The 12,735-nt window shown below is 54.7% G+C and overlaps 1 protein-coding gene across 3 annotated transcripts in view; it reads left to right on the top strand.

The window, feature by feature from the left end:
• COQ8A (coenzyme Q8A) overlaps positions 1-12,735 on the top strand; it is a 41,547-nt gene that overhangs the window by 23,611 nt on the left and 5,201 nt on the right. For all 3 annotated transcript variants that reach the window (XM_019730895.3, XM_088799125.1, XM_088799126.1), the window contains exons 3-6: positions 246-626; positions 861-927; positions 10,135-10,209; positions 12,310-12,432. In XM_019730895.3, the coding sequence (XP_019586454.3) occupies positions 246-626; positions 861-927; positions 10,135-10,209; positions 12,310-12,432 (646 nt within the window). The remainder of the gene's footprint in view (positions 1-245; positions 627-860; positions 928-10,134; positions 10,210-12,309; positions 12,433-12,735) is intronic.

The raw sequence follows: 12,735 nt of genomic DNA, 5'->3' as shown, positions 1-12,735 counted from the left end.
CCGTGTGACTTGCCCGGGACCACACAGCAGAGCCCTGGCAGAAGCAGACCTGGAACCTGGGGCTCCTGGCTCCTGGGCAGGAAAGGTGCTGCTCGCCTCTGGATCTGCCCACAGGCCTTGGGACGAGCATGGAGGGCGGACAGTGGGGCAGCAGTGGTGTGCTGTCCTGGGCAGAGGGCGACAGGCACAGGGAGGAGCTCCTGGCTGGCCCCTTGCTCCTCTCACGCTGGCGTTTCTTCCTGCAGGATCAGAAGTATGAGGAGCCTAACGTCGCCGAGAGCTTTGACGACCCAGAAGCCGAGTTCCACTTCTCGGGGCCTGGGGCTGAGGGAGCCTCCGCAGACTTCTCTGCAGCCCCCGGCCACACGGGCAGCGAGGGCCCAGCTCCTGCCTACACCGACAGCGGACCCTTTAGGGAAGCGGGGCTCGCAGGCCAGGCCACCTCCCCTCTGGGCAGGGCGAATGGCAGGCTCTTCCGAGATACCAGCACCCCCTTCTCTGGCCCGGGCCTTCAGCGCAGGTTCTTCCACCAGGACCAGTCCCCGGTGGGTGGCCTCACAGCCGAGGACATAGAGAAGGCCCGGCAGGCCAAGGCTCGCCCTGAGAGCAAGCCCCACAAGCAGGTGGTACGTCCAGGAGGGCCCCTGGCGTGGGCCTGTGGGTGGTTCTGCAGAGGGACAGTTCCCCTCCAGGGACACTCTCCAGCTGGCGTGGTGTGGCGGCCCCTTGGTGGGGTGTGCTGCCAGGCAGCGCTGCTGCCTTTGCGGGTGGAGAGGGGGTGTGGGGGGCAGCATGAACCCCTGAAGGTTGGTCCTGTCCTTGTTCGTTGATTCCTTGAGGTCTCTCTCCTCTCCCTCTAGCTCAGTGAGCGGGCTCGGGAACGGAAGGTGCCAGTTACGAGGATTGGGCGGCTGGCCAACTTTGGAGGTAACGTGGCTGCGTTCCCCTGCGCCGTCTCTCCTGCCCTGGCAGGCCAATCCTGGGGCCCACATGGAGGTGGAAGAGGGTGGGGAGCCAGGGGGCCCCAGGGGGTCCCAGGACCTGCGTTAGCGGGTCCTGGATCTTTCCCACGGGTGGGTGATCCAGCTGCTGGACTCCACACTGCTTCAGCTTGCGCCGGGCGTGGCGTGGCTCCGGCCACGCTGTGAGCTGAGCTTTGCTGCTCAGGCATCGCTGAGGGGGCAGCGTCTGCAGCATCAGTCTTGCCTCCTCCCATGGCCTCTGGCTGCTCAGCCCCTTTGGAGCCTCTGCAGGAAGGAAGCTGGGCAGCAGGAGAAGCACTTCACTGGGTCCGTTCGCCTCCCAGCCAGAGTGGGTTTGGCCTCTGGTCCAACCACTTGCTGGATTCTCAGGCCTGCGGGGTACCAGTGATGCAACTGAGCTGCTGTGGCCCAAAGTCCATTTTAAGATGCTTTATTTGTCCTTTTCTTTGGGGGTTGGAGTAGCCATTGTGTCCAGCATGACCTGTGCTTTTTCTGTCTGAGGTGAAGGGTCATTTTGTAGTGAAGGTTTACAGCCACTGTACCTGCCTTTATGACATCGTGTTGTCATATCTATCGCTTATTTCCTGACCAGGGTGTTCCCATTGCAAGCGCCGTCTCCTTTGCGATGGTGTACATACTTTAAAATACAGTGTCTGTGTGCTTTTCTCCAAAGCTCGCTGTCCTCAGTAGGTTCTCCAGATAACACAGTGAATGGAAGGAACAGTTTGGCAACTTGATTCACATACGGGCCGGGGCCGGGGGTTACTGGCCAGGTGGCGTATGACGGAGGTCTGCTGGGTTCGTGACGACGGTAGTGCTGAGTGGTCACAAAGGCCCACGATCGTGTGTCTGCCTACCTGTCTTTTGCTTTTGGGGCTGGTGTATATGTGTCCTCTCCCACGTACCCTCCGTCATGTGTGCTGTTGTCTGCTGCCTCTTCTCTTGGAAACCTCATCCCACTCCTCGTTCAAGACTGGCTCCGTGCTCCCCGGTCACCTGGTACCCTGGGCCTGGACCGGCGCGTGTTCTGACATTGATGGTTGGCTTCTTCCTGACGTGCGGAGCGCACTAGGTTAATTGGGTGGAATTTTCTCAGCCGGGGGTTGTTTTCCTTACTGTTCTCTTAAAATTTGGCGTCTGCTACCTAGATGTTCAAGAATCTAGCATAAAGTGTCACCTGAATATTAGCACAAAATTATTCCTTTGTTTCACTTCAATGGGGTAGCATTTCAGGCAGTTGCTCATAGAACATTGTAAGTTCCTAGGGTGGCACCACCCTAGGAATGAGTTCGAGAATCGGTGCTCCGCTGGCCTCCAATGATCCTTACTTCCCGGAAGACTTGGCATGTTCCCTGCTTTACACCGTGGCTATCAGTTGGGTAGCATTTATTATTTCTTATTTAAATAATTAAGTGGAGGTTCTCTTCTCTCCCCTTTGAGTGTGAGGGCGGGAACTATCCTCTTTGTATCCTGTAGTTTTTCTCTATAACTCTCCTCCCCTCACTGCAGACCAGGGCTCATCACAGAGCCCTGTCCCCGGAAGGCTTAGTCTGATGATGTGATGTATTTATTTTAGAACGAGTGTAATCCTCTTCTGGGCATCTTAGCGGGGAGGGGTAGTGGAGGGTCTGGGAAAAGGGGTCAGAATGACGGTCGTGACGGTAAGTTAGAGTTTGATGGCACACCATGAGGTCCTGGTGCAGTGGGGAAGAAGACAGACTGAAGTCGGTGTGTAGGACAAAAAGGCAGCCAGTAAAAGCAGGCTGCAGGGCTCCCCTCGGGGGGTGTTGGGGTGGAGAAGCCCTGCTTTGGTAGGTGCTTTGCACAAACAGAGCTTCTTGAGCCCTTCTGACAGCTGCCTGAAGCCTGGCCTGCCCTCCGGTGTCTGTGCTGGAGGTTTGCCCACAGCTGTCATTCAGAGCTGCCCACGTTGTTGCCCAAGCAGTTAGCAGCTGACGTTTCAGGCTCAGAGGTGGCAGCAGGATTGGAGCAAAGGGGATCCAGGCGTGGAAAGAATGTGCTGTTCTGGCTCCAGAAGTGAGTTCTGGGCCTTCTGCCTCACCCAGAGGTTTTCAAGCTGTGGTTACAACCCTGAGTGAGTGTGAAATCAATTTAGTGGGTCAGGACCAGCATTTAAAAAACAAACAGAATGTAACTGAACAGAAAAAGATCAGAATTAATATCATAGATCCTTAGGAAAAACTGCACATGTTGCAAAAATATTTGTGTTTCAGAGGTGTAAGCATATTACCTGTGTACGTTCTTCATTGCCTTGTGAAATACGAGTCTGACTGACACTGCTCGACTCTGTTCTCCTAGAAAACACTTCTAGCCTTTCTTTCCCTCGTGGGGGTGAGATGCTTTTCAGGTGTAGAGCAACAGGCTTTAGGAAATGTGTCACCGGGGGACGAAGGAAAGGGACTGCTTGAGATCTTGGGGAGGTCGCTGTTGAGAAGGTCGGCAGCGGGGAGCCGTGTGGAGTGGAAGGCGGGGGCTCGTTCTGATGCTGAGACGAGGATGGGAGTCCTGAGTCCCCGTGGCTGTGGGACATCATGGCTGCTGGTGGGTCCGTGGTGTTATGGGCCCTCTGTGGAGAGCGGAGTTTGTTACAGAATGTGAAAGATAGGGTCAGGTCTGGGACTTGGGGTCAGAACTGGGCTTTAGTTCGTCGTAACACCTGGGTTATGATTCCAGCCCTGCTTCCGCGTGATCTTGGGCCCTGCCTTGGTCTTTTCCCTTCTGTAAAATATGGGTCTTGACTCCAGTGGGAATATCTTGGTAAATGTTGCTGTGTACCTGAAAGGAATTCTGCCATTGTTGGTGCAGTGATACAGCTGCCTTGTCTACTTCGTTACTCACAGTGATCAGATCTTTTAGTGTTTGGGTCTGTTCATCCTGTCCGCTCTCAAGACATTTAAAAGTCTCATACTATGATTGTGGACTTACCTACCTTTTGTAGTCCTGTCAGTTTCTGCTTTAATGTTCTGAAGCTGTGTTCCTCGTTGGTTACAGATTTAGAATACGTATATGCTCTTGGGGATTGACTCCTTTAGTCTTATGTTACAGCTCTGTATCTCTATGAAAGTCTGCATTGTCTTGTACTGTTATAGTGGGGTTTCGGGGTTTTTTCGGGGTGGTGGTTAATGTTTGCACGGTATCTCTTTTTTCCTTCCTTCTACTTCTAACCTTTTTGTGTCCTTATGTTTAAGGTATGTCTTTTGTAAGGAAGTTATATAATTGTTTTCTGTGATTTAAGCCCAGACCAGTAATCTTAGTCTTACAATGCAAGTATTTAGTCCATTTACATATAATGGAGTTGCTGGGGTTTATATTTACTATCTTAGTCTTTGTTTATTATTTGACCCATCTGTTATACTCCCCTTTTTTCTCCTGTCTTGTCTTTTTAGTTAATCAAAGACTTTTTTTATTATACATTTTTTTTCTTTATTAGCTTGTGTGTTACTCTGCTGTTTTAGTGGTGACTCGAGATTATAGTATGTCTCCTCGACTTACTACAATGTAATAGAAATCATTATTTTTACTATTTTCCAAATAATGCTAGGACCGGAGAGCACTTTAAATCTACGTATTCCCTCCCATGCGCAGGCATATGTGTGTGTTAATGTGTATGCGTTTTGTTTCTACATGTTTTATACTATATATTAAATTATTAAGATATATTAAACCCCATATTATTTCTTCATACAGCTTATATGAATTTAGGTTTATCACACATTTACCCTTTTTTGTGTTTCTTTCTCCCTGCATTTCCATAATTGTATTTGGAATAATTTCCCTTTTCTCTGCAGAACTTCTTTCTCTTTCTTATAATGCAGTTTACTAATCGTTAATTTTCTTTTTTATTTGTGTGAAAATGTCTTTATTACACTTTTGTTTTAGACTGTATTTCGGCTGGGCATAATATTCCATGTTTGAAAAGATTTCCTTTTAAAACCTGAACTATATTATTCCATTGTCTGTTGAAAACAGCTGTTTGTTTTATTGCTGCTCCTTTGAAAGTAAGGTGTGTTTTTGTCCTCTGGCTGCTTTTAAGATTTGTTCTTTTTTCTTTTGATGTTTAGCAGTTTGACTGTAATGTGCTTGGGTGTGATTTGCTTTGTATTTATCCTGCTTGGAGTTTGCAGAGCTTCTAGAGTCTGTGACTTGATGTCTTTCATCAGTTTTGGAAAATTCTGGTCATTTCTTTATATATTGCTTCTGCTCTGTTCTCTGTCTCCTTTCCTTCTGGGACTCCAATTACACACATGTTAGATCTTTTCCTTCTGTTCTATGTGTTCCCTCTACTCCTTTCTGTATTTTCCATCCTTTTTGCTGTTTGTGTGTCAGTCTTATAGGTTCAGAGGAGATAAGACATCTCTGAACCTATAAAATGAGGGTGAACTGGATGATTATGGAAATAAGACTTTAATAAAGTAGACACTACAGAAAAGTTACTGAAGGGAGCTGAGCACTGGTGTTTGCTGGGACCTTCACCCAGGAATTTACAATCCACATCATTAAGGCAAAAGGGAGGAGAATACTAAGGAAGGGAAATAGGAAGACAGAGGAAACAAGTGAAGAAATAGGAAGAGATAAGGATATTTAGATTCTACGCAGGAATGCAGAGAGTGGACCCTTGGGAATCCTACGATTTTTAATAGGTTAAGGGAACCTCACTCCCAGAATGTACTTTGCTTTAAAAAATAGTTTATGAGACTCCACTGGGTTTCTTAAGAGATAAAATAACATACAAGTGTTCTCTCTCATGTTAGAAGACAGGTGTTGCTTAGGTTGAAGTGCAAAGCCGATGGCTGTTGTTGCTTAATTTCCTAAAGATTCTGATACACCTGGGGGCACTGTTGCTGTAGTGGCAATGCAGCTCTCTGAGAGCATCATGCCCCTTCCCCATGCTTTGTGTCCCCTCCTCCCCGTCTCAGTGGTAAAATTCAAAACAAACATTGGGTGAATGGGCAAAGTTGGGTTATTTTTAAATTTTTCCAAGTAAGAACATTTAAAACACAACAGAAACTACCATCATCTATTACCATCATTTTATGGACCTTTTTGAAAGGGCATTTTAAAAAGGCAGAAGTATAAAAGACACACTCCCAAGATAATAAAAGGAGAATAAATTGAAGAACTGAGTTTTGTGATTGACTCACCCCTTCGTCTTTGTGTCCAGACTGAGACACACTGATGGAGGAGACCCTGTGGGGCTTCCCGTACCTTGCAGAACGGACCCGCAGGGGTGGTGCTTTGGGCTCCTTGGCTGTGGCAGTGGGCAGTGGGCAGGACGCAGTGGCAGGACGGCTGGGGCAGAAGTGTTGACAGCTCCCGAGGCAGCATGATACGTTCCGACCTCCTGGCGTGGTGTTTGTTGACTTGCTCGCAATCAGGCCTTCCCCAAACGTGGATCAATAGGGCACTTGATTTTCACCGAGGTCATGGAGACCTGAGGTCCCAGCGGGGACAGGCTGTGTCCGAGGCCGACTGCTTGGCCTCTCCTCGGGGGTGGCACGCAGTGACAGCAGTTCCCTCGCCTGATTTCCTGCTGCCTCCTGAGGCAGCCAGACAGGGAAGTTCCCAAGGTCCGTGCTCTCGGCAGGGGCGCTGAGCAGGGTGTCTGCCTTTTCAGGAGCAAACTTTAAAGGGGGCTTTCAGGTCTTTTGCCCTCTGAGAAACTCTGCGAGGGAGGTGAGGGCAGTTATTATCTCCAGGTACAGACAAGGAAGCCAAGCCATAGTCACCAGTCGCCCAGGGCCACTTGCTTAGTCGTCAGCCTGGGACCGGAGCACAAGAGGCGTCTATCCAAATGGCGGTCTGAGCCCACCACCCATAAGAGGCCGTCGTCCCCTTCAGCCAGCAGGGCTTCCCCACTGATCCAGCTCTGGTATGGGGGACCGGCTCCTGAGAACCTGCGAGAACACGCTCCAGGGAGCCTCCTCCACCGCTCCTTCCTGGCCCCCTTCCTCCTGTGCTGTGGGCTGCAGCGCCCTCCCCAGGCCCCCTCTTCTCGCGGGGCGGGGCCGGCAGAGATGGTGGGCTGAATTACTAAGGATTCAGGAACGCAGGGAAGCAGAGGAAAGTTCCTCGTCCCGGCCTTTTCTGGGTGGACTTTCTGGTCGCGTCAGGATTGTCGGTGTGGTAGTAAAGCGAGGGCTCAGCGCCTGGTGCACAGCGCGTGAGTGCCGCGCTGCTCGTCCGTCTGTCTGTCTGTCCGGAGCTGTCTCTTTGTCCTCATTACTGCCTTGAGCCTCGCCTCGTTGGCTAACATGCCTGGAGCATTTCCTTACTTCTTCCTGCTTGGAGACACCTCTCCCCAAGCTTCCTCACCAATGTGCTGTTTGAAGGCGTTTTGAGTGTTTTCCTTTTCTTACCCTCTGGTGCCCGCCTGGCCAGAAGCCCATTGGCGGTTCCAGGGAGGGCGCCGTTTGGCTCTGATGACCTCCAGAGGGACTTCCGGGAGGCAGGGGCTGGGCCAGGGGCCTGCGTTCCCAGGTCACAGGAGCGGGCCCCCAGCCTGGGAAGCCAGCCAGTGTGTTCCCACCGCCCTGCTCCCCGCCACTCCCCCTGCATTTCTTGACTGCAAAACCTGTGAGAGAAACGTCAGGAACTTTCTTGGAAGGGGCTGGCGCCTTCTCACAGGCTAGGATGGAGGCCAGAGCAGGTTCTGTGGCTGGACTCCTAGCAGGCCAGGCGGGCCAGGCCGGGCCTGAGTGTGGATCAGACACGAGGGAGACACACGCTGTGCTGAGGGAGCTGAGGTGGGGCCGCAGGTGACACAGAGAGAGAGAGCGAGCGCACGTGCACAAGCGAGCGTGGGCTCTGGGGGGGCCTCCCCAGGTCCTGAGGAATCCTAGGCAGAGAGAACATCTTCCAGGAGTTGCCCCAGCTGCCACCTGGTACTGGGAGAAGGAAGAGTCTGGCTGGGCCCCCCCTCCCTCTGACAAGGTTCTGGGAATTGCTGTAAGCGTGGCCGGGTCGGGGGTGGTGGGAGCCAGCTTGTTCTGTCCACTGGAGTAGGAGCCCCTGAGGCCCAGGTCAGGGCTGCTGGACTGGCTGCCTGGGCTGCAGGGGCGCCTCAGCTGGCAGCACCTCTGGCCTGGCCGTGGACGGTGCTGAGGAAGCTCGTGGGCCACAGGAGGAGCCCTCCTTTGCAGAAGGTTCTTGTGGTGATTATTTCATGACAGGCCCTTGGCCTTGGAGAGCTTTGGCTCTGACCTGCAGTCTAGACATGGCCAGAGAACAGTTTGACAAAGCCTCTGGGGGGTGCCTCTGCTTAAAGGAGGGGTTCAGGACCCCCCACCGCTGTGGTGTCAGCTGACAGTGGCCAGGCTGGATAACCTCTGATGCCATCTGCCTCTTTTATGGGTTTGTCTTTGGACTTGAGCTACGCACAGAAAAATCTAGGTGCACAGCCGTTGGTGAAGGTTACTACAGTTTGAAGGTTACTGCCTGTTATCATTCGTTTTGCTCATTCAGATAGTGTGTACGGTGGGCTGGAGGCGGCGGGGCAGGCGGCAGGGGAGTTAGTGTTTAATTGGAGACGTGGCTCCTGGCTCTGACCTGGTGGGGAAAACAGGCCCTGGGACCTGCATCCCAGAACTGCTGCCCTTGGTGAGCCCTGGGTGACACTGAGGGCCGTTTCCAGGTGACTGTGGCTTCCTCCTGTAGTTGCCAGAGGTTGGCTTATTACCCCTCTGCTGCCCCCTGCAGCAGCCACCAGCCACATGGGGTGTCGAGCCCCTGAAATGTGGCTGGTCCCAACTTGACATGCTCTGAGGGTGAAATACTCACCGGATATTGAAAACTTTGGACAAAAAAAAAACTGAAATATCTCTAATAATTTTTATATTGAGTTCTTACTGGAATGATGTTTTAGATCTATCGGGTTAAATAAATGATCAGAATTCACTTCACATGCTGCTTTTTAAATGTAGCTACTAGAAAATGTAAAATTCTGAGTGGCTCGCGTTATATGCCTTTCGCACCTCTCTGGCCTAACCGTTTTGGAGAAATGCTAATAGCAAACACTTTCACAGCACATGCTGGGCCCTGCTCTGTTGCGAGCACTTTCCTCTTTGTTTAATCCTCACAACGACCTATGAGGCAGGAGCTTTTATTTTTCATCAAAGTTATACATAATCACTGTAGAAAACCGGGAAGATACAGAAGCCTCTGCAGGTTTCCCTGCCTGTTCACAGGAGCGCCCGGCAGGAACCCACCGCGTGGGGGTGGGGCTGCTGCTCCATTGGCCCCCCGGCCCCCGAGGGCTGGGCCCTTCGAGGTCCACTGGGGTCTTCCCTGGGTCCTTCTCTTCTGCTGTGCTCAGTGGGTCAGCATGTGTGCTTCACTGTCTCTGTTCATGTGTTTCCCTGCCCCCACCTCCCCATCCAGCTGGAACTGTGTTTCAAGCAGAGGAAATAGGCCCCAAGCCAGGCACCCCGTGCTTTATTCGTGGCCTTTGTGGCTCCTGCTGGGCTCCTCATGTTTCTCCTGGATGGTTGAGGTCATCCAGTTCCCCACCACTGCATACATGAGGTGTTAATGAACTCTGATTTGAAAGATTGCAAAAAGGGACGGTGGGGCTGGTACCCCATGTCCTTACACGACTGTCAGTGCCTGAGGGCTGTAGCCTGACTTCCTGTGAGTCCCCATGGCTTGGATTGGGGACACTTGACCTTTTGCTTTTCCAAAATACTGACTCGCACCAACTGCTGCTTCTTATCACTGTAGTGAGGTCTTTCCTTTTAGTTGCGTGAACTCAGAGAATTCTGGAGAATTGGAGGCTCTTCTCACAGTCTTTGCAGTGGGTGGCTGTGTTCCAAGGGTTGTGCCAGGCCGGGTCCATCTTCTGTTTGTGCTGGGTCCTCCTAGCATGCTTCCCAGGGGTGCCTTGTCTTGGGGTGTGTTTGTGTGTCTTATGAGCCTATAGATTAGCGAAGGTGGTGGCGGTTGGGGGGCAGATGAAGCTTTCTCACAGAAAGCACCTACCTTCAGCCAGATGTTCTCTGAAAAAAAGACATGTATGTATCTCCTACCTTTTCAAAATGTAGTGTGTTAGCGAGAGTCCCTGGGGAGCTACGGCTGGTGTGTAGGGGGTGGTGGTGGGCAGTAGCTCCACGCCCACACACATGCCTCCTCCTCGCAGGTCTGGCCGTGGGTCTGGGCTTTGGGGCACTGGCTGAAGTCGCCAAGAAGAGTCTCCGCCCTGATGACCCCTCAGGTGAGCTGGGCCCTTGACTGGGGGCAGGGTGGGCTCTGGGAGGTGGGCCTGGCAGCCATCAGCCCTTACCTGTGTTCCGGAGGGTTGGCCTCCAGGGTGTGTCACCTCATGTCCCCCCTTCAGGGTCACGGTCACCTTGAGTTCCATGTAAATGGGGCCCCTGGGGCTGGTTGCCCGTCCCAGCCGACTCGGGTTCCCCCAGCCCTTCCCGGCTCCTCCAGTGGCTGCACCCCTGCCCTCCCCCGGGGAGCTGTGGCTTCGGCCCTGCCTCTGCCCTCCCACTCTGGAGATGCTGGGGCCTGTTGGTTTGGCCACATTAGGCGCCCAGGGCTCCTCATTTGGTTGAGGGGCGTGGGTGCCACTGGGACAGACCCCCACAGGCCCCTGTCCCGTCTCCCAGGGTCAGAACAGTGACACCACGCTGCTCTGCCCCTGTAGCCCTGGCTGCCAGTTCAGGGAGGGGCTCCCTGCGGGCCCTGCCAGGCACGTAGATGGCCTCTCTTCACCCACAAGACCCTCTTGTGGGGACGAGGGGCCTCCCAGAGAGAAGGTACTAGCCTGTCCCCACAGGCCTGAGTACGGGGGACACGGGGTATCATGTGTGTCCTTAGAAGGGGCCAGTTGACAGGGAGGATTTAGCGAGGGTATTTTTAGTGTTGGTGCAGAGACACTGGGAAACGAAAGGGTGGCTTTCTCTGGACTGAGAAGCCAGTCTTCCCCAGACCCCCCTGAAGCTGGCTGTTCTCCAACCTACCTCATCCAAGCGGCTCCAGGGTGGCAGCTGGTGTCCTTTGTCAGTGAAGTGGTGACCCCGGCTAGGGGTCAAGGCGCCCACGCCGGGGTGGGATGGCCCTGGGCAGCCCCCAAGCTCTGCTCCAGCTTCCTGAGCAGGCTCTGGGACTTGGTGGCTCTTGGGCCACCTCTCTGGACCCTCCTTGAGGACATGGCTCAGTCCTTCTCTGAGCACTGGGCCAGGCTCGAGGTGTGCAGGCTGAGGAAAGTGCCAGGCAGCGTGGGGCAGCCCTCGGGGTTGAACTAAGTGGGCTCACAGGACAGTGGGCGGGAAAAGCACCAAATGTCACAGGCTGGAGGGCAGGGAGCACCGAGCAGGTGTCCCCACCTCACACAGGGGCCGACTCTGTATTTAGGCAGGACCGCCGAGGTTGGATGGGGGCCCTGACCCCTGGCTGCACTGCTGGTTGGCAGCAGGATGCAGTGGCCTCCCTCAGGCCGCCAGCGCCCTGCCACCCCGAGTGTACTGGACAATAGTCATCTGAGGTCACTGCACGCTCGCCCCGGGCCAGCTGGCTGCAGGGAGCTGCAGGGGCCTCTGGGCAGAGGGGAGGCAGGTGCCAGCAGATGGGTGCCGACCTTGACCCTGAGCTCCGTCCTTGAGGAGCAGCTGTCACTGCAGCCGGCTGTCCCTGTGGGGCGTGCTGAGTGCTCCCAGGGGTGCTGGCGACCTTTGTCCAGCACACTGGCAGCGGGGCAAGGGGCAGTGCCTGGCAGTGCTCACCTGCCCTTCCGTCCCTCTAGGCCCCTCCCTCCCAGGGCCTGCCCCCCACCTCCAGCTGACTGTGCCCCTCCAGGCCCCAGGGACTGAATGGAGGGAATGGCCCTGTGTGCGCATGTGTTGGGAGGGGGCATGGGGAGACCTGGGCGGCCCTGGAGGGTCTTCTCCAGCCCTGGTGTGGAACGTGGAGTTAAAATTGCGTCTCCAAAGTTGGTGCGAGTCTGGCTGCCACCCCCCCCAACGTTGGTTGGGGGGTGTTGGTGGGGGGCTCCCGGGCCTGCCAGGGGGACGCCGGTTTTACGGCGCAGGAGAGAGGACGTGGACGCAGCCTCCTGTCAGGCTCGGTGCTGGGCGCTTTGGAATCACACTTACAAATCCGCCCCCACCCCGCTATTCTGTACTGTCCGTGCTTCCCGAGGAGGGTCAGAGACGACTGGGGGTGCCCAAGGCACACGGGACGCTGGCTGGGTCCCCGCACGGGGTCCTCAGGCTGTGCACCCCACCTGCGAGCCCTGCCGGCCTCTTCCTCCTCTGGCCGCTTGGCCCTGGGGGAGGGGGGCGCCTGCTGACCTGGCTCCTGCCCACAGGGAAGAAGGCCGTGCTGGACTCCAGCCCCTTCCTGTCCGAGGCCAACGCAGAGCGCATCGTGAGCACGCTGTGCAAGGTGCGCGGGGCAGCGCTCAAGCTGGGCCAGATGCTGAGCATCCAGGGTGAGTGGGGCGGGGCCGCGGGGGGTGGGGGGGGTGGGGGGGGGTGAGGGGGGGTGGGGGCGGGGCGGGAGCGCAGCGCTCGGCTCCCAGGGATGGCGGCTCTCGCACACTCGCTCCTCTTGCCTGAATCCAGGCTGTGGCCAAGTGACTCAGAGAGGAGCCCACGGTGTCCTTCTTCCTGGGTATTCTGAGCTACGCAGAGGTGGTCCTGGCATCTCAAAAATTGGCGAGTCTGCCTCCCGCCCCCATTGGTTAGGGGGCGCTGGTGGTGGGGCTCACAGGCCTGCCACAGCGTGGTGTTGG

Source organism: Rhinolophus sinicus, chromosome 6 (assembly GCF_057876585.1).
Source record: "Rhinolophus sinicus isolate RSI-liver-muscle chromosome 6, RSI-T2T, whole genome shotgun sequence".
Classification (NCBI taxonomy): domain Eukaryota; kingdom Metazoa; phylum Chordata; class Mammalia; order Chiroptera; family Rhinolophidae; genus Rhinolophus; species Rhinolophus sinicus.
This window is presented reverse-complemented; position numbering and strand designations above follow the sequence as displayed.